Below are 24,830 nucleotides of genomic sequence, written 5' to 3'. Positions count from 1 at the left end.
AAAACATTGTTGAGGATCGAAATTGAGTTTAGAGGGGGGGTGAATAAACTCTACTCGTTTTTCTTTCTTTTCTGATGAGGTACTAAAATCCTGTTAGGGATAGTAGTTTATCTTGTGCGAATACTTTCACCTGATTACAATAAAACGTGCGGAAACAATCTGATGAAGTAGTTGAAAGACAATAAAACAGTAGGCAACAGTTGTTTATGGAAGTTCGAAGATAAACTCTTCTACGTCTCCCCTTCTCCTGTTTCCAGAAGGTATAACTAAAAGATTTTGGATATTACAGTACAACTCTTGTACACACCCACTTCAGAAGGACTTATACTTCGGCCTACTGAAACTCTTAGTTTCTCAACTCACAGAAATGCTAAACACAAAGTTCTGAAAAGACTCTTTTCAGATTACAAACTCTTCTAGATAAATTGTAAGTGATGTAAAGATTGTGAAGAGTGTAAGAATCAATAGCACAAGATGATCTTCAAAAGATCAGATATAATCTATTAAGCGTGTGCTACTTTTCTTTGTGTTGAACTTTTTGTACTTAAGGAATTTCGAGATTTGTCTGATGAGAGATAATAGCTTTTGTTCCTTGAAAGATGATATTATGCGAAGTGTCGTGTCGTATAAGGATTTGATCCATGTATATATAAACGACTGAGTTCAACGTTCACAATCAGAGGATGTCTCCAGATAACTGATAAAATCAGCTTTATTACCAAAAGAAGTTCATGCAGAAAAGCTATAAAACAATCAGTCTTGTTTCATACTTAATTGGGTAACATGCATTAAATGACTCCGTATATTATTTAATGCTGCAATTAATACTAGTACTAGGAACTCTTTAACGGTAACAATAAAGGTAGCAACGTTAGGAAACGTCCTCTACTGGTTTTGTATCCTCTACTGATTTGGTATTACTATCATTTCTACTGGTTTAGTTTTATGAGACCAGTAGCTTCTGATAAGTTAGTCTACTGTTCTGGTCTGCTGGTTTTAGTTAATCATCGCCACAATAAAATTCATGTCTAACAGAAAGTAATCTCCATTAGCCCCAAAACGTGTTGCTCATCCTCATTTAAATTTTTCCATCCTTATTTTAGGAATGAATATAAAGGTTAAGTGTCTGAGGAAGCATTCAGCAAATGGGTATCGATTGAACACAACATATAAAAAGATTTATAAAACCGCATCACAAAACTCATGTGAGACGGTCTCGTGGTTCATTATGTGAGATCATGAAAAATATTAATTTTTATTTTCACTTTAAGTTTGAAATGGGTTGACTCGTCGTGTTAACTCGTCTTATGAAAATATATTCATGAGATTGTTCCATAGGAGACCTACTCAAACTGCATATATGGATTTACGAAACAAATCATAAACATATTATAAACATAAACATTGAGACTTCATCTAATTTCTTTGTAGATTACTGATTAGTCTTTAATTGTTACTTGTTAAAATCGAAAATAAATTTAGAGGCGGGTGAATAAATTTATCTCAAAAATATTTCGGTTGGGTTAACAACATTGAAATTTTGTTATTGTCAGTTGGGTTCTCAGTAAGTCGATTAATATGAACGATGCGGAAGTAGATTTACTGGAACTTGTTGAACAAATGGTTTATCAAGAAAATCAGTAAGGAGATAGACTGAATTCATCGACCAAATTCATCTCAAAACTAAACGAGATGATCATTTGATGAAATTTGAAATATCATTGTTGAGATGCATACTTGAACACATAAATAGATTTCTTTAATTTGCAAACCAAATTATTTGTGTCTTTGGACACAAAATTTTCTTACTACACCATATAAATTGTTTCATCAATGTCACAATTTAGAAATTCGGTCTTTACATCCATATGATGAAGCTCACGATCGAAATGCGCTACCAAAGCCATTATTATCCTTAATTAAAGAGTCTTTCAAAGAAACCGAAGAAAAATCTCTTTATAATCCATGGCTTCATTATGTATAAAGTTTTTAGCAACAAGACGAGCCTTATATCTTTATACTGTCTTTCGAATTCTTCTTGGTTTTAATTATTTGCAACCAATGAGATTCGTAACTTTAGGCAATATGAAAAGATCTCATACGTCATTGTCCTTCATAGATTTTATCTTTTCATTAATTGCATCTTCCACTTTTGAAAGTTAGAGCTTTACATGGCTTGATGGAAGTTAATAGAATCATCATCCATCATTCCAATGTCTGCATATGTTCTGGCATTGCATTTCTCCATTCTCTAGTGGATCTCCTTAATGGCATAGATTCCGAAGGCGCTTGAGTTTGTTCATCTGGAATGAGAGAATATATAATATGGTATTTTTGTATTGTTTCTTGGTCAAAATGAGGAATGTGATCCCGATCAATGTCCAAGACCCTGTGGGAATATTTACATGTTCCTCTTCAAAAACAATATCATTTACTTTATCTCATCCGCAAACTCAACATTCTCAAAGAACCAGGCAATTCCTGACTCAAAAATCTACTTACTTGTAGGATCATAAAACTTGTACCTGTGGTTCTTTCAGAGTATCCAATAAAATAACAGATGGCGGTCCTTGAGTCTAGTTTCTTTTCATTAGACTTGTCAGGCTTTTTCTCAGCTGGACATCTCCAAACGTGTAGATGCTTAAAACTTGATTTTTTGTCTATCCAAAGTTCATAAGGGGTTTTGGTTGCTGCCTTAGTTAGAAGCTGTTAAGGATATATGTTGTGGTCTTTAGTGTCTCCCTCACAGTGATTCTGGTAAGATAAAATGACTAATCATACTTCTTACCATGTCTTTAAGAGTTTTGTTTAGTCTTTCAGGGACGCCATTCATAGTGGACGAACTCGACATAGTGTATTGTGAGATGATACCACATTCATCTAGGAATCTAACGAAATTATCTTAGACGTTGTTCACCTGAACCGTCATAGATACCATAATATTCATTGTCACGGTCAAATTTAACACTTTTAATATTCAAGTCAAGTAGATTTTCAAGTTCAGTTTTATTACTTTTGAACATATCTGTCTTTTAATATATGCTTTTTTCCAACAAATGAGAAAGAGAGCTAGTAAGTAGTACACATATGTAGCTTACTCTGCAAGGATCTTTATAACAAAAGACTCGTAATTTGTTTTTTGCTAAAAATAAATTTTGCAAGAAATAAAATAATTCTGTCAAAGTAAATAAAATATAAAATAGGAGAGAACTTTGAATAAAATACTAGATGAGAGAAGAATTTTCAAAAATTATAATATTAAACTAGAGACTAACTTTTAAAGAGGATTGTTAATTAAACTTTAAAAAAACCTATTCAAATGATTAGTCTAACGAGTAAGGCAAAGATTTATTTATTTTTTTTTTGAAATATCTATACACTAAAATTTATATAATGGGATCTTACTTGGAGAGAAATGAAAGACACTTGAATGATAATAAATCATAAATTTCTTTTTATTTAAACCACTGGGAAATTGGACTAATTAAAATGCTCTTAACAAATCGTTGGTATATATTTATGTGTACGCGTTGGGTATGCTTAAATTAATTCTACATACAAGATGTTGTAATTTTAAATGCCAAATTTTAATTTCTTATATTATTAATGAAGTAATGTTTAATCCAAAAAACCCAAAAACACGTCAAATAGACCAAGCGGTTGCATTGAGTTATTATGACATTGTTGAGTGGGTCTCATGTGAGACCGTCTCACGGATCATATTCTGTGAGACGGGTCAACCCTATCCATATTCACAATAAAAAATAATACTCTTAGCATAAAAAATAATGTTTTTTCATGGGTGACCCAAATAAGAGACTCGTCTCACAAATACAACCCGTGAGACCGTCTCACATAAGTTTTTGCCGACATTGTTTGGTACATGGGATAAGGGTGAGATTGATAAATAATCCCCTTTATCTCATGTTTGGTACCTTTTTAAAAAGATCATGATAAAATCATGAGCCCTTGATAAATAAATTTTGAGAAGGATAAAACATCCGTGGTAAGAGGTGTGATAATTTTAATGTAATGATAAAATACATTACAAATGAATTAATTACCCTCAATTTAAATACATTTAAGTTAATGTTAAATGTTTATTATTGAGATATGCAATTACAAGATCTTGATAACAATGAAATATAAGTTTTTGTAATAGGGTTAATTTTGTCATTATAATTCAATACATAAATTTAATCATTTTTGTTAAAATCATACCAAACATTCAACATATTATCTTATCATTATATTTATCCTTGATTTAACTTTATATTATATATCCCTTACTTATCATATCCATGTGACAAGGTCTCGAATATATAATAATAAAATAATTTTTTTAGACGATCTCAAGAATAAAATCGAATCGATCCATACTTAAAATAAATAATAATAATTTCAATGGTCGGGTTAGATAAAATATTTCTCTCATATAATTAATCAATAAAACGTTCTCATAGATTTTTCTATTTTATTAAAAAAAACATTAAAGATATCAAAATTAGTTATTCCACGCATACAATCCTTATAATACAATATAAAATAATAGAAATGTACGATAGTATGCACGTATGTGTTGTGTGTACGTTTCATAGGGTGGTTATAGCCATGGTTCGCCGAAACGGTTGCGGTGCTTGGAACGGCAACGACCGTTCCAGTTCCAGTGTTATGTTGCGGAACGGTTGTATAAAAAAATTAATAAATTCAAAAAATTGATAAAAAATGTAAATATAAATTACATCATACTAAAAAATAAAATATATGAAGTTATTACAAATTAATAGATCAATACAAAACTATTTTACAATAATAGCACAATAAGAAAATACACACTAAAAATTATAACATACCACAGCTAATACCATGAAGAGTGACGCGGAGGAGCGAGATCATTGTTATATTCTTCATCACTATCTCGTAGATTAAATTGATTTCGAACATTTGGATATTGACGTGATTGTCCATAAGGATATTGATTAGATTGAGATGACGAAATATCATTAGAATGGGATGATTGATTTTGTAATATATAGTGTTTCGTCACGACGATTATAGTATCCGAATCCACGATACACAGTAGAACTATCAGATGTAGTTGAATATCTATACTCGGGACCATGACGTCCAACACCATGCCATATAGATGATGAAAACAAACATTTATATAGAAAAGTACCTGTAAATGTTATATCATACTAATACCATGAGAAATGACGTATAGGAACAAAATGATTAGTATGGGATTCGGTTGTGATATTAGCGACGGTTTTATTAAAACCGTCGTCGATTATAAAACCGTCGCTATATACATTAACCCGTCGCTAGTAGCGACGGTTCAAGACAAAACCATCGCAAATTTTGTTCCCGTTCCGTTCCACCGTTCTTTCTCCGTTTTCCACCGTTATATTGTCGTTTTCAGTATACGAAACGCCGTTACAAGACATTTACCCACCCACCCCGAAACTTTGAAACGACCCGTTCCGGGCGCAACACGGCCGTTCCGGCGAACCATGGTTATAGCCTATAGGTTTGGTATTTTTTTTTAAAGAGAATAGATATCTAGCGGACCTAAGAAATTTCAAATAGAGATAATGGATTTTCTTGAAGACTTGTAATTAATTCCAACTCTTCAATCTCCAAAGACACCACAAGATATTAATGCAAATATATCGATATCATGTCCACTTCACTTATTGTTAGGCACCCCGCACCCCAGTAAGTGGACAAAATATCTATGGAGTGTAGATACTCATGGACGCCACAAGATATATATATATATATATATATATATATATATATATATATATATATATATATATATATATATATATATATATATATATATATATATATATATTTGATATGCACACATATATGAGCATCGATGAGGTGTCACTCACCATTGGATGCGCAATTTTTCTATATTTCATCACATCCAATTAGTGAGTGTCACCTCATCTATACTCACATAAATGTGCACGGTAGGTGTGCAGCATATCAAAATGTATATATATCTACTCTTTAAACAACACAAGATGTTTGCACAAATATATTGATATTATGTCTACTTACCGTTGGACATTCCACGAGCGTACATGACATTTGTGCAAGTATTTAATTTAGCATGTTTCATATGACTCAAAAAATCATTCGAGAGAACTGATGTAACGTTCCATAAGATATTCCAGTGAACATTTGTCTTCCTAAGGTTGTATGTTAAGAGAAAATTTACTGTATATATATATGTGTGTGTATATATATATATATATATATATATATATATATATATATATATATATATATATATATATATATATATATATATGGGACATACAAATTGAATGATACTAACGCGGAACGCCTAACCAACTATGGCATTATTAAATAAAAAAAATTTGAGAACGAAAAGTTAAATCTGAGAAAGATAGGTCAACGTACTTTTGAAAAAATATTTTAAAATATAATCTTATTGAGGTTTTTTTGGTATGAAAAATTGTTGGGATAATTTTCAAAAAAGTTTGGGTGACTTTTGTGGAAATAATATTTTTTTAAAAATATTACGATTTTGATACTTAGGTATTTATCTTTTTTGATATTTTGGTCATTTTGTTAATTTTTTTTTTAATTTTGGTATTTTTATTGGAAGTTTTAGTGATTTTCTAATGGAATAAGCGTGTACGTCATGCCCTCGTCAAAACAAGATTAAAATTAAAATTTGACGATATAAAGAACCGAAGTCAGAATAATATATTCTTTTAGCAATACTAGATCTTATAGTGGATTTCCTTATGAAATCGATTCATCCCGTTTTCTTGTATGTTGACAAATAATGGTTTGAAACTTTTGTTTGCAATCAATCTCGGAATACTCCCTCCGCATAGTCTACTCAAACTTGCCATATTAGTTTCTGAAAAAATGACTTTACAAAGAATTATATCGCCAATTCTGTGTTTGGATTTTCCTTTGAAACCAAGTTTTGGTCTTTATTAAAAAAAAAAGAGAGAGAGAGAGGATGAAATGTATGTGATAATGTAAATATAATTGATAAAAACTTGTGTGAGACGGTCTCATGGGTCGTATTTTGTGAGACAGGTCTTTTATTTTGGTCATCTATGAAAAAATATTACTTTTTTATTGTAAATACCGGTAGTGTCGACCTGTCTTACAGATAAATATTCGTGAGACAGTCTCACAAGAGACCTAATCAATATAATTATATGTATTAAAATGAGAACTTGACTTAATTATAAACTATCATCACGGAAAAATTTCATCGAACTTACGTTTCTCTTTTATTGGAAGAAGTTTATGTCTCTATATCACTATTCGAAAATAAAAGTTTACATATGTATACAAAATAAAATAAAATTAAATTAGTCATTGTAATTAAAGTATTTCATCAATATGCAATAATAGAATAAGGAAAAAATTATAATTTTCTTAAGACAATTATAATTTAGAAACCCGATCAAATATTAGTAAAATAGGGTAGCTGTAGTTTAGTTATGACCATTAAATGCAACTCTGGAAACAATAGGCTGCCCACCTCCCATCCCCTATCTTTAAAATATCATTAAGTATTTTTTATTAGATACATATATATGTGTGTACTCCACTACAATAATGATCAAGTTGATGGATATTAAACTGTTGTAATCTGAGTTTTATTGTTAGTATCAGTTATAGCTTTTGATTCATAAACCGAAAAATTTTCGGTCTTATTATAGACACTCGCATATACACACAAATATAATATATAAATCAGTTTTGATAAATTCTTCGCTCACTGTATTCATCTCTATGTCCACCAATGAGATTACACTTATCTATTAGACATGATGAAATATATTCAAATTATATATCAAAAAAATTTGTGTCACTTCATATGTGAACATAAGTGAATACGATTGATGAACAACACGTCAAAACTGGAGCATTCATATATAGCCAAACAGTGAAATTATGAAAGAGTGGATCTCATGTGAGACCGTATCACGGATCTTAATCTGTGAGACGGGTCAATCCTACTCATATTCACAATAAAAAATAATACTCTTAGTATAAAAAGTAGTACTTTTTCATGGATGACCCAAATAAGAGATCCGTCTAACAAATATAACCCGTGAGATCGTCTCACACAAGTTTTTGTCATTATGAAAATGCGCCGAACTCACCATCCTTGACCTATTTAATAAGCCTGGAAATTCATTAAATATAATGAAGATTATTTAATGAAACACAACCACTTGTAATAATAAAATTTGAGAGAAGCCCACTAATCCTGCTGAAATTTGCTTAGAGTGAGCAAAAGAATGACGGAGAAAGAAGACATTAATATTGTTTGTTCCCCAGAAGAAACCAAAGAGAGAAACGAGGAGGAGATGAAGATTGACTTGATGAGAAAGATAATTGAAAAGCAAGATTCTGCTTGCGAGGTATCTATCCATCTATCTATATATATATATATATATATCTATATATATATATATATATACGCACAAATGGTTATAGATCTTTAATTTCGGCCAATGGCCATAATTATATACATTATAATTATATACACTTTACCATGAGCTTTAGTACGTATTCTTTTTATCAAGAATTACTCCACACACACACACAAACACACACACGCACACACACACACACATATATATGTGTGTATGTCACGCCCCGAAACTCGGAGTTGACACCGGCGTCGTTTACAATCACACAATCTAAAACGACAAGCCTTCTCGTAGCACAGTATAAACCAAACCAGTTTATATCATAATTTCAAACGAAATAAACAATTGTCTTTTACATCCGAAAATCAACAAATGACAGAATTAAGTGCGGAAACGTCTTACAGCTTATTAAATCATAAAATTCGAAATATACTACTGCTAGTACTGGTCGCGTGGATCACCATCCCCAAAACTGTTCGGACTCTTCGTCCTCAACCTGTTCTTCGGACGACTTATCTGGGAAGGTTGTAAGGGGTGAGTATTTGGGAATACTCAGCAAGTGGGGGATATCGAGCACAATATAAATCAACATGTAAAATTTCGAATTAATCATATGACTTGCATAACATTTTCGTACCACATGCATAAACATATATCAAGCACTGCAATTTATCGACCTTCTATGGTTTACTGACGTCAGTCCCTCATTTTTACTCCTCTAAGGGGGCGAGGCCGTATAGCGGTTATATCCCCCACCGCGTAAGGGTACGTCATGGTTGGGATTCCCACCCATATACGGTTGACTCCTCACAGTGCGTTTAAAAATCGTATGACAATACAAGAAAGGTAGAAAGAAGATTGTACTCGACTATTTATTTTCTTTTAAAATCGAAAACATGCATACTCGAATCTGAAATTTCAAAGTTTGAAAATAGCCCACTTACTGTATATATTGATTGCTAAAACGTGGGTACTCGGCTTCAGGATTTGGATCGCTACTCGTTCTTCGATCGGGCGGTGCCTCGGCTTAAATTTTTGGACTGTTTAGAGACGATTTTTCAGCAGGGTTTCGCCTTGGTTTTCAGCTCAAATTTCGAGAATTTGAAGGGTGGGGAATGAGTGGGGTGATGGGGTATTTATAGGTGGAGGGAAGGGTGTTAAATATGGTGTTCAAATCATACCATAATTTGCATAATCTCTCAATATTTGACTCTCATTCCCTTGCCATAGATGTTGATTCATCTTCCATATTTCGAAAATACATCTACTTAAGTTAGGAGATTCACACTCTAATCCAATGGTCTAGGTTAATTCGAAAAATCTAGGTTACCCGATCCAACGGCTGTGGTGCAATGTCTTGATGATTCTTGTCCAAGTTAACCAAGCATATAATCCTCACCAATCTTGGCATTTATCCTAGGGAAATTTTCGAAATTCTTGTATCATATTATACCTTAATTCTTCAACTTATGTAATATTCAACTCTTGCAAGAAAATCTCCTTCCTAATTTTCGAAAATTGTATGCTTAATCACAATATATCACTATAATATTGCATGTCCAATAGTATCTCCACATATCCCATAAAATATTCTCCCATGCACAAAATAAAATCTCATGCTAACATTTTCTTACAATTATTTAATTATAATGTGGATAAAATCCGGTCCTCACAGTGTATACATCTATTTGTGTGCGCGCGCACATGTGTGTGTACGTGTGATTTATCTAGCTATCCTTTTCAAGAAAAGCTTAGCAAGTTTTGTGTCCATAGAGATCGATGGTGCCCATGATACATAAATGCTCAAACATTTTTTTTCGATACCGAATTGAATTATGTTTGATTGACTTTGGCTGGTTTAATAATTTGTTGGATTTATTAGTTAGATCATACGCTCTAGAAATTGAAATCTTTAGAATTATATATATATATATACATATATGTGTGTGTGTGTGTGTTTTTATGTCACACACATATATATTAGGAAAGATCTCAAGTGATTTTTGTGTATATTATATATATGTGTGTGTGTTTATTCACACACATATATAAGAGGAAAGATCTCAAGTGATTTTTGTGTATATTATTATACATATTGAATTCTCTATATGAATAATGGGTGAAATGTGTTTTGTCCTAAATAGTCAGAAATTTATTCTGTATTAGGAGAAAATAGGCTGTTATATTTTTTGTACAAGATGTTGGCGTGAACATATCAATTCAAAACAAACGTTCATTGATATTTTTTTGTTTTCAAGTAAGATGTTCTCGCAAACATTTTGTACAAATACACTAGAAGTGTTTTTCGCGATGTAGTATAGAATTACTCATTGACAGGTACTCACAAAATTACAGCCAAACTCATTAATGATTTTAAGGCAAAATTTAGTACTTTCTTTCATCACGAATTATTTAAATCAAAGATAAATTAAGCCGTCAATATTTCTCTAAACGAGTTTATTATTTGAGTGTGTCTCATGTGACACCGTCTCGCAGATATTAATCTGTGAGACAGGTCAACCCTACCCATATTAATAATAAAAAGTAATACTCTTAGCAGAAAAAGTAATAATTTTTCATGGATAACCCAAATAAGACACCCGTAAATGGTAATGTACACAAAACAATAGTGAAAGTTGTTCACAATTCATATCCTACATATATTAAATTATTTATATCATAATTAAATATAATTTAAAAACTATTAAAAACCAAAAAAAAAAAAGTAAAAGAGAAACCTGCAGCGTGAATCACGCTGCAAGTTTCTCTCACACGTGCATGCAATGCACGTGTGTGTCTCTCACGCTGGCTTGATTAAATTTAAAAAAATGTAATACTCGGTTACAAATTTATAACCGGGTATTTGAATATCTCAAATATAAAGCATCCAGAATGGTGGAATTTGGATAGCCAAAATATTTTGATGACATGGCTACCCAAATATCCACTATTGTGGATGCCTTTATTTAATTATTTTTTCAACTTCTAACGCCTTCATTATTTGAGGATGGGCTCCCTAAAAGGAAATCAACCCATTAATGAATAAAAAAAATTTTAATTTATAACTTCTTGATTTGGAATTTAATATATAAAAAAATCTTATAGCTTCTTGATTTGAAATTTAATATATTTCGATTACTACGATTATTATATGTAACATCTCGAAGATTTTTTTTTTCTATTTTTAGAAAATCTGTGTACGAAGAGTTTGATTTTAAAAAATAGTTCTTTAATAGAAAATAAAAAAATTGTCTTTTTTACCTTTGCAAATTTTTATGTTAATTTACAGAAAGTAAAGTTCTTTTTTAGTTTAGGAGAAAATTACAGTTTTTGTCCAATATATTTGTCTCTTAGTGATTTGGTCCTCTATGTTTTCAAATTTTAGTGTGAGTCCGCTATTTTTTTTCTTTTGACAATTTTAGTTATATCTTCGACACGACTATGAAGTGTATATTGTCACATTAACTATTATTTTTGATGAAAAAAGTATTAAAATTATCAAAAATAAGAATATATATGATTAAAATTAAAATTTGATAATATAAAATACAAAACTTGCAAAGAAGCAAATACGTGGAGACCAATATGCAATTTTTTGTATAGTTAGAATAAAATATAAGAAAATACAGGACAAAAAAAGAATATAATAATGAAACATCACTTTATTCCAAAAAAATAGTAATATAACTTAAAATAAAATAATAATATTAGTTTTATTTTGTCTGCTCTTTTAATTTATCATGGACATTGACGAATTTAAATATAGATGTTTGAATAACTGCTAAACTTATACAGGGAAAACAAGATAGACGAAATAATCAATAAAGAACATTAATATTATCAATTTATACTAATAAAAGATAAAAGAGTTGTGTATTTAACAAAAAATTGGAGTGCAAAAAATATTTGTCGTCCTAATGTATGGTTTAACACCGAGATATATATATATATAAATATATATATATATATATATATATATATATATATGTATATATATATATATATATATATATATTTGTTAGTTGTTACAGTAAACAAGAATTGATATCAATTCTGTCAAACTCATGCATTAATTATCCATGGAGTTGTCGGTCTCGTGCTAACGAATTAATTTGAAATCCAAGCTTCGCTTACTGTCGAGTTATTTGTTGGAAGGTGCAGGATATAGATGATTCAACGCTAAGAAGATTCCTCCGTGCACGCGATCTAGGCGTGGAGAAAGCCTGCGTGATGTTTTTGAAATACCTTAAATGGAAGCAAACATTTGTTCCCAAGGGCTTCGTTTCAGCGTCGGAAGTCGGAAATGAAATAGCGCAAAACAAGATGTTCATGCAAGGAACAGACAAGAAAGGCCAACCCATTGCAGTAGTTTTTGGTGGAAGGCATTTTATGTCCAAAGGAGGAACAGATGAATTCAAACGTATTTTTTGTTCTTGTAATTAAATTGAATTATGATACCTCTTTTTCTTGCTCACAAATTAATTTGCGTGATTTTTTCAGGGTTTCTGGTGTTCAGTCTCGACAGATTGTGTTCAAGGTACGTACGTATTTCTTCTAGTGTTCCAGAGATGGTACCATCCACGATCAGTTTTAGTCCACTATTTTTGTTTTATTTTATTTTTTTGGCCAAAATTATAATTTTCCTCTCTAAAATCAGCACTATATCTGCACCAATGCCCAAACCTTTTTTTTTCCATTTCTTTTGTTATTTGCACAGTTTACTAAAAACACATAAACCACATAATCTATCATGCTAAGTCAATAAGAATCTGACTAAAAACTTAAGCGGAAACATACTTGAAACCATAATTTTGAATTTTTTAGAACGTGTCTTGATCTTTCAGATATACACGCTCTTTTCTTGAGAGAAGTTTTTAGTTGTTTCTTCTGAACTATTTTCTTAATAGGAAAGAGAATGGAGAACGTGATGTCATCAAAGCCCAATATCTCGAAACTTTAGTTGATCACTTTATTTTGGGCTTAACTTAATAGACAACCCACATCGCATAATTATTTACACATAAGCCCATATAAATAAAATTGATCCAACATTCTCCCACTTGGGCTATATGTGTAATCTTATAATTATGTTTGTGAAAGTAACCTTATGTGCTAAAAAATGTTGTAATTCCAAAATATATTTATAACCAATATGGCCATCAATCACATCAACATAGGATCAAATTAGTTTTCGCTACACTCAAAGTAACTAGACCCATCAATGGCCACATATGCCAAAAGAAGATGGAAGTAACGTGTTGTTGACAAAGGACACAATTGAATGACATGAATCACGAAGTGGATGTATAGCATGGAAAGTTCATGCAATGTGATCATAACCTGCCTATTTCCAACTGGTCCTCCCTCAACCTTATTGAAATCAAACTTTAAACTATTATCAGAGTATGACTTAACTTGAAGTTTATTTTTGCAGAAATAAATTTACATAATTATTACTGAAAATGTTTACAACTGAAAAGCATTTAAAATAACAAACTCACTCTAAAACTGAATTTCCTCAATTGACATAACACTCATACGTGCAGTATGCTGATAAAACTGTTTGGGAGTAGTCCCTTAGTAAGCGGATCTGCAACAACGGAGTTTGTATCAGTATGCTCAATAAACAACTTTCCACTCTTAATTCTTTCTTTAACAAAGAGGAACTTGATGTCAATATTTTTTGACTCCATCGAGCTCCTATTATTATTGGAATATATAACTGCTGATTTATTGTCACAATATATTCTTAGTGTCCTTTCAATGCCATCAACAATGCAAAGTCCTATTACAAAATTCTGCAACCATATTTCATTATTGGATGCCTCATAACACGCTAAAAACTCAGCTGTCATGGTAGAAAAGGCTATAAGAGATTGTTTAGCACTCTTTCAAGAAATGGCACCTCCAACAAGGAGATAGATGAAGCCCGACATATATTTTATACTATCTTGGCATCCAGCAAAATCAGAGTCAGTATACCCAATGATCTTAAGTAGATCCAGCCTCCGATATATGAGTACGTAATCTTTTATTCTTGGTAGGTACTGTAAAACCCTTTTGACTGCTTTCCAATGTTCCACTCCTGGATTACTTAAATATCGTCCTAACATTCCTGCCACATATGCAATATCTAGACGTGTACAAACTTGAATATATATCAGACTCTCCACTGCAGATATATAGAGAATCTTCTGCATTTATTTTTCGTCAAAATCATTCTCGGGGCATTGTTTGAGACTAAATTTGTCTCCCTTAGCTACAGGAGTATCTCATGGTTTATAGTCTTGCATCTCATTCCTCTTGAGAACTTTCTCGATTATAGCTTTTATGAGATAATCCAAGAATACCTCGAGAATGATCTCGATGTATTTGAATACCCGGTACAAAAGATGCATAACCAAGATCTTTCATCTCAAAATTTTTAGTTAGAAATCTCTTGGTGTCATGCAACAACTCTATATCATTGCTAGCGAGTAGAATGTCATCAATATATAAAATTAGAAAAATATTATTACTCCCATTGAACTTATGGTACACACAATCATCAACCAAATTCATATAAAAACCAAACGAGATGATCACTTGATGAAATTTGAAATACTATTGTCGTGATTCCTACTTGAGCCCATAGATGGATTTCTTTAATTTGCAAACTATATTATTGGTGTCTGTGGACACAATTTTTTGGCTGTACCATATAATTTTTTTCATCAATGTCACGATTTAGAAACACAATCTTTACATTCATCTGATGAAGCTCATGATCAAAATGTGCCACCAAAGCCATTATAATCCTTAAAGAGTCTTTCGAATAAACCGAAAAGAAAGTCTCTTTATAATCAATGCCTTCTTTCAGTGTAAAGCCTTTAGTGACAAGATGAGTCTTATATATTTTCACATTGCCTTTCGAATCCCTCTTGGTTTTAAATATATATTTGCAACCAATGTAATTCGTACCTTTATGAAATGGGAAAAGATCTCATACGTAATTGTCCTGCATGGACTTTATCTCCTCATTCATGACATCATTCTACTTTTTAGAGTTAGAACTTTCAATGGCTTGACGGAAATAAATAGTGTCATCCTCCATCAGTCCAATGTTTTCCTCATGTTCTTGAAGGAATACAATATAATAATCTGACATTGAATTTCTCCTCCCTCTAGTGGATCTCCTTAATGGTATAGGTTCTGGAGGAGCTTGTGTTTGTTTATCTGGAATGAGAGGATCTCTAATGTTGTCTTCCTGTGTTGGGTCTTTGTCAAAATGAGGAATGTGTTCCTGATCAATGTCCAAGACACATATAAGAATATTCACATATTCTTCTTCAAAGACAATATCCCTTACTTTATCTTCACTCGCGAACACAACATATTCTAAGAACCAGGCATGTACTGACTTATAAACTGACTTACTTGTGAGAACATAAAACTTGTATCCTCTGGATCTTTCATAGTATCCAATAAATAACAACTGACCATCCTTGAGTCCAGTTTCTTTTCATTATGCTTATAACATCCCCAACGTGCAGATGCTTAAGACTAGGCTTTTTACCCATCTAAAGTTCATAAAGGATTTTGGTCGCTGCCTTAGTTGGAACCCTGTTACGGTCTCTAGTGTTTCCCCCTATAGTGATTCTGGTAAGGTAAAATGATTAATCATACCTCTCACCATGTCCTTAAGCATTCTGTTTCGTCTTTCAGCAACAACATTCATAATGGGCAAAGCCGACATAGTGTACTATGGGACGATATTGCATTCCTCTAGGAATCCAGCAAAAGGTCCTGGACTTTGTTCACCTGAACCCTCATATCTACCATAGTATTCATCACCACGGTAGATCTAACGCTTTTAATCTTTAATCCAAGTTTATTTTCAACTCTAGATTTATAGTTTTTGAACACATCCAGTGACTATGTGTCACGCCCCGAGCCCGGGCCCGCGCCTGCGTGACTGCACAATGGGCCCTTATAGCAACTACTTCGTATTTGTCCTTACTTTACGAAAATGATTAACCCAAGTTGCTATAGAAGTCTATTGTAAGCCATTATAAACTCATTTTAAATCTTTCATTTTTAAGATGTGGGACAAGGATATCACAATCACCCCTCCTTCAGAATGCGACGTCCTCGTCGCGGCCTGACCCCTCGATCCACCAGCACCGAGAATCTAGAGGTCGCTCCTACAAGTTCAAGAGGTGGCTCCTGTCATGTAGCACTTTGTCCCGCAGGTTCAAGAGGTGGCTCCCATGCACGTAGCACTTTGCCCCGCATAGCACTTATTTCTCGGTGTTCCATGCCGGTGACTGGCTCTGATACCAACTGTAACACCCCAAATTCGACGACTGTCCTCACTGTACCAAGACAAGTCTTTCCAGCGTGCTTATGTCCTCACTCACACGCACCCTAGGAAACTTCCCAGGAGGTCACCCATCCCAGAATTGCCCCAAGTTAAGAACGCTTAACCTCGGAGTTCTTATGTGATGAGCTACCGAAAAGAAGATCCACCTTCGTGATATGAGTAGTACCAATCAAATCTTATAAGCCACCTTCAACTGTACAGTCCATTACATTGAGCAGTCTCGGAATCCCTCTCATTTCGGTGTGGGATCGGTTCATTCATGTTCCCTCCACCTAGAAGCCTGCCAGGAGCCGCTCATGGTCCGTGCAACCTCATGGCACCGACGATCACCCCCCGCCCTCTTCGGCCCCGAGCCTCACATGCCCACCAGCTTCCGCTTGATTCGTCCCCGAACCTCACCGTACTCGGAGAGGTTGGCTCTGATACCATTCTGTCACGCCCCGAGCCCGGGCCCGCAGCTGCGTGACTGCACAATGAGCCCCTATAGCAACTACTTCGTATTCGTCCTTGCTTTACGAAAATGATTAACCCAAGTTGCTACAGAAGTCCATTGTAAGCCATTATAAACTCATTTTAAATATTTCATTTTAAGATGTGGGACAAGGATATCACACTATGCTTTTCAATGAATGAGATAATTGATTCATATCCTGAAAAATCGCGTGCGAACGTCATAAAATGTTGTTGATCATTCCAAGAAGCTGAAGGGAATGGTCCACAAATATCAGTATGTATAAGTTCTAAGAAGTCTGAACACCTGTTATTTTCAAATATCCTTTTGTTGATTTGTTTTCCCTTTATATAATTTACACAACTATCAAAATCTATGTAATCTAAATGTTTGAGAATTTTGTCTAGCACAATTCTCCTTATTCTCTTTTCAAAGATATGACACAATCTCTTATGTCATAACGTCGTTGAATTCTTACTGGTTTAATTTTCTTTTATTGCATATACTTGTTTGCAAAGATTCATTAAATGAAGCAATAACATTCAAAGAATAAAGATTATTGTATCATGATAAATAACCAGAACCGACCAATTTTGAATCATGAAACAAACTGAATATTTCATTTCCATATGAACATGAATACCCGAATTTGTCCAATGCAGAAAAGAAAATCAAATTCCGTCTAAAAGACGTCTAAAAGACGGTACAAAAAATGTTTTATACATATCCAAATATATTCTATTATTTAACAATAATCTAAATTTTCATATTGCCTCAACTTCAACTTTGTTGTCGTCACCTACGTAGATGAATCTTTCAACATCACTTGGTATTCGGCAATCTAGGCCACCCTTCATAGACACACTGATGTGGGTGGTTGCACCAGAATCTATCCACCACGTGTGTATATGCACTGAAGTTAAATTAAATTCAGAACAAACCATATTCAGAAGTAAATATTTCTTAGCACGCCAAGCGTGATAAGTATTGCATTGCTTCTTCATATTCCCATCACTGTCACAGAAAAAACAACCAGAACTTTGAGAATCACTAGATTTCTTCTGTTGTTTTTTTGGAGGCTGTGTATCTGCAACATCCTTATCCTTCATTTTCTTTCCTTTATCCTTCGAGGTAGAGGCATAACGAGCAGTTTCTATCTTATCTTGTTTCAACCTTTACTCTTCCTGAATACAGTGGGAGATGAGCTCATTCAGAGACCAAGTCTCTTTATAACATTTATAGCTTACCTTAAACTGATTGAACTGTGGTGGAAGATATAACAAAACAAAATGCACCACCAAGTACTCAGAGAGGTCAGTTAAGTTTCAGTGCTTTCAACCTTGAAGCAAGATGAGACATTTCCATAATGTACTCCTTGATGTTGCCCTTACCTCTATACCTCATTGAAACGAGGCTTACCAAAAGTGTACTAATTTCAAACTTTTCACTTTTAGCAAACCTCTTTTCGAGGTCCTAATGAAAATCTTAGTCGTAGCAATGTTTCTAGACATTGTCCCCTGAATGTTTCTAGAATGAACCTCTTCATAATTATCATATACATGCGGTTCAACATATCTCACCTTGCAAACTCTCTCTTTTCATTAGAGATACTCTTATCCATAATGTCGGGAGGAGAATCAATCCTTATCGCAAGGTCCAATTCCATGACTCTGAGAACTATCAGTAAATTCTCTTGCCAAGATTTGAAGTTGAGCCATTTAACATAGCAATAGAATTTATGTTGTAATGAATATTTGAAATGTCAACTCTGAATATAGAACAAAAACAAAATATACATGCTCAACCAAATATCCAAATAAAATAATCAACAAATTCAAATAATGTAAACCTCATAAACAGGATACTGAGAACTCCGTTAATGTTTCATCTTTGGACAAAATATTAACTTTTTATTGATATTCTGACACAACAGTCAAACACTGATAGTAACTATCATGTCAAATAACAATCTTCACTTGGGCTGATTTATTATTCACATGAAAAACTGAACAGCTATCACATGTTTACCATCCCAAGTGCATATGTAATGATATTAAATATTAACTTTACTTTGGGCCGATTAATATTCATATAAATCAAATATACCAAAATCTTTTTGCATTTCAAAATAAAATTAATTTTTATAAAAGATGTCATTTTGACGACATTTTATTTCAGTCAGTTTATTTTAAAATATATATAACATTATCATTATTTGAACAATTGAATATTTAACCTTAAACCGAATAAACATGAACTGTAAATTGTTTTTTCCCCCAAAAATCCATATGGGGCACGCTGGGGCGGGCCGAAATCCGTGCTCTAGAGTGCCTGCGACTGCCTGGGCAGTCTGGGCGCATGAGGGTGCTCAAAAAGGCGCATTTGGGTGTCTATGTCTGTTTGGGTGTTCCATATGTCGATTTTGATGAAAAAATTTGACTCAAATTGTCGATTTTCCTCTAAAATATTTTTTGTTGAACAAAACTAAACGGAAAATCGAAGTCTTATACCGAATCATTAAAATTTTCAACCAAAAGCTCTATATCAAAATTGAAACTTTAAAATATTTGTTTTCAACCATTTCCAGATCTAGAGTCATATAAAACAAAATTATAACAAAATTTTCTTTTCCAGATCTGGAACCAAATAATATACAAAAAATTTAAACAAATATCAGTGATTCAAGCATTATTGGCTCTGATACCCCTTGTTGAGAAAAACCCATAAACCGTAAAATCCATAATGCTAATCATTAAGAATTTGGCTAAAAACTTAAATGGAAGCGAACCTGAAGTCATATTTACAAAATTCTTTAGAACGTGTATTGATCTTCCAGATTTAAGCTTTCTTTCCTTGAGAGAATCCTTTAGTTTTCTCTTCTAAACTATTTTCTTAACGAGAAAGAGAATAGGGAACGTGATGCCACATAAGACCATGAACCATATATAGATAATGTCTATCATTATTTTCTAATATTTCAGTTTTAATCCATCATAAAAACAGAAATTATACTTATGTCTCCACACATCAAAATCTCGCAACCTATTAGATACATTAAAGCCCAATAACCAGAAACTTTATTTTATAATTTTATTTTGGGTTTAACTTAATAGGTAACTCACAATGCATTATTATTCGACAAAAACTTGTGCGAGACAGTCTCACAGGTCATATTTTTGAGACAAATCTCTTATTTGGGTCATTCATGAAAAAATATTATTTTTTATGCTAAGAGTATTACTTTTTATTGTGAATATGGATTTAGCAATCTTGAATTAGGATCCGTGAAACGGTCTTACATGATATTTACTCTTATTATTCACATATAAGTCCATATAAATAAAATTGATCTAACATATTTTCCAAATAGATTAAATTCCTTATATACTTATCAATTATCTGCAGAGGGATGATATGTGATGTAAAAATTTTAAATCTTGCGTCCAACAAATTATAAACAATTATTCTCATCCACGAGTTAATATTAAATATACATGGTATAGATAATTATTATTTATATATAGATGTTGATTTTTCCTTATACAGTAAATGCTTTTTAAACATGAAAATTTTCGTTATTATAAAATTAATGATTTTTTTATATATGATTTTATTAGCAGTAATATAATCATCAATTTTTTTAAAAAAATATAGATAAATATGTTATTGAATTTTTTTTAAAAAAATAAAGATATTGAAATATTTAAAAAGAAAGGTTATTTTTTAAAAAAAATATCAAAAAAATTATATATTCTAAGTTTAAATAAATACTTCATTAATTCAATTAAAATTTAGTTAGCAAATGACATCAACTTAAATTAATAGTATAGATATATAATTCTATATATTATAATTATGATATTTCTTTCAGAATACCAGATTATGGACCGGAAAAGTTCATAATTATAGGAGATTTAAAAGGATATGGTTATCGTAACAGTGATGTTCGTGGATACCTTGCAGCCATTTCAATTCTCCAGGTTTGTTTTCAATCTGAATTTTTTTAATAAAAAAATTAATGTTTTTATGCACGCAAAATGAGTGATATAATAATCTAAATATTTTTACATTATAGAAAAATATTTGATTTAATTTAAATAAGATTTTATTAAATGAATTAAAAGTCAGTTAATATAGGGACATCAAATTTAATTAATAGTATAGATAATGAAAACTAATTAACCTTGTAAATTTTTTTTAAAACTCGTTACACGGTCGAAGTCTAGCTACAATACGGTTTAAAAAAATGGATTTTTATGCTGTTAGTTAAAAGGATTGTTGCATATGTTAATGTAAGTTTACACAAAAACTTATTTGAGGTCGTGCCACGGTTAATTTTGTGATATGAATATCCGATTCAATCCAACCAATGAAAAATATTACTTTTTATGTCATAACTCGTTTCACATATATAGATAAGTGAAATCATCTCACATGAGATATATTCATAACTTAACAAAGTACGTAGTAACCACTCAATCTTAGATGGTGCATTCGGAATAAGGCATTTGAAAAATTCATGGATTTAAATATATTTTCAATTTTTAGAAAACTTATACAAAAAAATTTCAAATGAATCTCCCAACTTGGTATAATTATACTAGTACTTAGATAGTCGGGTTATTTGAAATTTGTTGTGATTAATATAATTATAGTGTAAATAAGTAGAAGATGAATTTGAGTTTATTTTATAAAACTTATTTAACAATGAAAATAAATTCGAAATCATGGATTTCAAATAACTCAATCCAAATACAACCTAAATGATATTTGCGATTATATGAAAAATCTTCGATTTTGCTGTTAAAACTACACAAAACCAAAAGGGTTTATTAACTAATCAACGGAGTTCCTGAAATGAAATCTGGAGATCGATTCATGATTTCAAAATTCTGGTTGTTTGGTCAATGATCCGTTGCAGGATTGCTATCCGGAAAGACTTGGGAAAGTGCTGGTTATTAATGCACCATACATATTTATGACACTCTGGAAGATCATTTACCCATTTATTGACACAAATACCAGGAATAAGGTAACAACCTCCAGAGTAACTCTCTTGTTAGACAGATCAACTCGATGCATGTTTAAAATAAAAAATAATAATTTTAGCATAAAATATAATTTTTTTCCATGAAGCGTGTCGGATTGAAGATCTATTTTCCAAAATTAACCTATGAGACGATCTTACAAGAGTTTTTGAGCAGCATTTATTTAACGTATTTATCTACTACCGAAAAGTGATGCTTAATTCAAAGGAAAAAATGAATAACTCGGGACCGGTTGGGGGAGGTGTCTGTCTCCTCCCCAAACAAAAAGAATTTGAAATATTTGTATCGCGGTTTGGCCTAGCTTCCACTGATCGAGGCCCCTTGTAATTCGTATCGAACTTGAAATTTCTTTGTATATAGATCGTCTTTGTGGATAACAAGAGCATGAAGGCTACTCTACTAGAAGACATAGATGAATGCCAGATTCCTGAGATTTATGGTGGAAAACTGCAGCTTGTTCCCATTCAAGATTGCTAGCTAATAGTAAATGCATACATATGATCCATTATGCAGTAAGCAAAGACAAAACTTGTGCAATATAAGTGGAGTCTATTTTATAATTTTTAGTGTGATATTATATAGTAATGTCAGAAGATCTGAGGAGGAGCAATACATATAAGTCTGAAATAAATCTTAATATGGGCATGTATATCAGAAGTTACAAGTATATTGTATATTTTGGTGCGAATGATATTAATGTATTAAATGATTATACATCGTTGTTTCGTCTAATGTTTGGCTCAAATTTATATGTTATTAAGGAGTTCACCTTAAAATATTCATCCACGCTAAATAAAGTCAGTCAATAAATATAATCCGACACATAATATGCAGCAGCTTGTTTTTCACGCGTGTATTTTGGAATGACCCTACATTTCCATGTTAAAATACTTGTAGAATTTCCAACCAAGTATCAGCAATATTGTAGTAGATATAAAATTTAGAAAATTTTTGAAAAATTCTCCGTTCAAAACAGTTTTCCAATTATTTTTCTGGCTAAATGTCTTGTGAGCCACGCACTATTTGTTTTACAAGTTTTTTTTTTTTTTTGACACATTTCGATCGGTTTGAAAAGGTTTCTAGTGTGTTTATGATTTAGGGGTTGTAACTTGGTTGGGTCGGAAATTTTACACACCTCGTTGGTAAATGTATTTTCGGGATTTCCCTTATTTCTAACTATTTTTTCTTTCTTTTTACTCTTACTTAGGTGTGTTCACGGTTCGATTAACCTCTTGGTTTTTAATTTTTCATTTATTCAGTTTCGAACCTAAAACTATTTTTTCCTTTATAAGACATTTTTTTTCTTTTTTTTTTGGATTATTTCATTGTATTTATTTTTTCTTTTTCTTTTTTTTTTTATCTTTTGAGTTAGATCGATGTTATATTATAATTTTGAAAATAAGTGTTAATTTTAAAAATTAAAATATGACATTTTCATTTGCCAATATGACTATTTTTCATTTTAATTTTTATGTACATGTATTTCAAATTTGTAATTGCAATTTATTTACCGTTATAGTATGTATGCAACTGCACATATAATTTAAATTAAATACTATAAAAAATCACTCAGACATCTATTTTTTTTTTTTTTATGACGTTGAAACCTAAAGCTGCTATCCTTCGGTACACACTGTTAAACTGTAAGTTAACACAATAGCTTGCAAACCATGTTAACTAGGTAAACCGCAGTAGGTAAGACATGTGCGACATGTTCGCTTGAGAAGTTATAGATAGGGAAAATCGAACTCTTGACCATTGGTCAAACAATTATTTTCTCTACCAACTCGGATACCTACTTAGAGTGTTAGAATATTTCAAGTACCCATAAGTTTTGGTGATTGAAAAATAACAACATCGATCTGTTTCAGGTTCATTCACTTTTAAATGTATTTCAGGTTTTTGACCGCTAGACAATTTCAAACCGTTCAGACAGTACTTAAGAAGATCAAGTTGTTCGGGCTAAGAAGTCAAGACTCAGAAGTATCTAAACTTAAGTACCAAAGTTATCATCTGATGCGATTCTTCGACCATGAAAAGCAAACGCGCTCAAAAACGAAGTCATTCCCTCGATTCGATGAAACAAAGAAAAGGTTGTGGTGTCCCGATCTTTTTGAAACAAGTAATTGTTGTAATACTCACCTCTAAGCTACGAAAAGCCTAGCAACAAATTTTCACGAGGATAACAATCGATCTCAAACGAACCTTCAATGAACTTGTCTTTGACAATCCAATTTAAGAACGATCGACAAACACTACAAAGTGTTAAACTTTGATAAGTTTGATTTGAAAAATACACAAAGGTGTATACAAAGCCAATATTTGAAATTTGAGAGAAAACTCACAAGTTTATTTCATTCAAAAGTTGATTACCTCATTACAATGATCAATTTTTGTGTATATACTGTTTACAAAACTAAAAGATATCAAAATCTAGTTACTTAAATAATTTGGACTCTAAACTAGGTAACAAGAAAATATTTTCGTAGACGGCGCGCTGGGGCGTTAGAACTTGACCG

At 32.0% G+C, this 24,830-nt stretch overlaps 1 protein-coding gene across 2 annotated transcripts; it reads left to right on the top strand.

Moving 5' to 3' along the window:
* The first annotated feature begins 8,254 nt into the window (after window positions 1-8,254).
* Window positions 8,255-23,022, top strand: LOC140822932 (uncharacterized). 2 transcript variants are annotated; one of them, XM_073183927.1, is made up of 6 exons: window positions 8,255-8,438; window positions 12,612-12,870; window positions 12,951-12,987; window positions 21,135-21,243; window positions 22,185-22,295; window positions 22,672-23,022. In XM_073183927.1, the coding sequence occupies exons 1-6, from the start codon at window positions 8,316-8,318 to the stop codon at window positions 22,786-22,788; spliced, it is 756 nt and encodes a 251-aa protein (XP_073040028.1). In that variant the 5' UTR covers window positions 8,255-8,315; the 3' UTR covers window positions 22,789-23,022. The 2 variants fall into 2 exon arrangements, with proteins under 2 accessions (XP_073040028.1, XP_073040027.1); XM_073183926.1 differs by having other exon boundaries at window positions 12,606-12,870.
* The last annotated feature ends 1,808 nt before the right edge of the window (window positions 23,023-24,830 follow it).

This window comes from Primulina eburnea, chromosome 2, assembly GCF_022965805.1.
Source record: "Primulina eburnea isolate SZY01 chromosome 2, ASM2296580v1, whole genome shotgun sequence".
Taxonomy (NCBI): domain Eukaryota; kingdom Viridiplantae; phylum Streptophyta; class Magnoliopsida; order Lamiales; family Gesneriaceae; genus Primulina; species Primulina eburnea.
The sequence above is the reverse complement of the archived record's forward strand: the minus strand, read 5'-3'. Positions and strand labels throughout refer to the sequence as shown.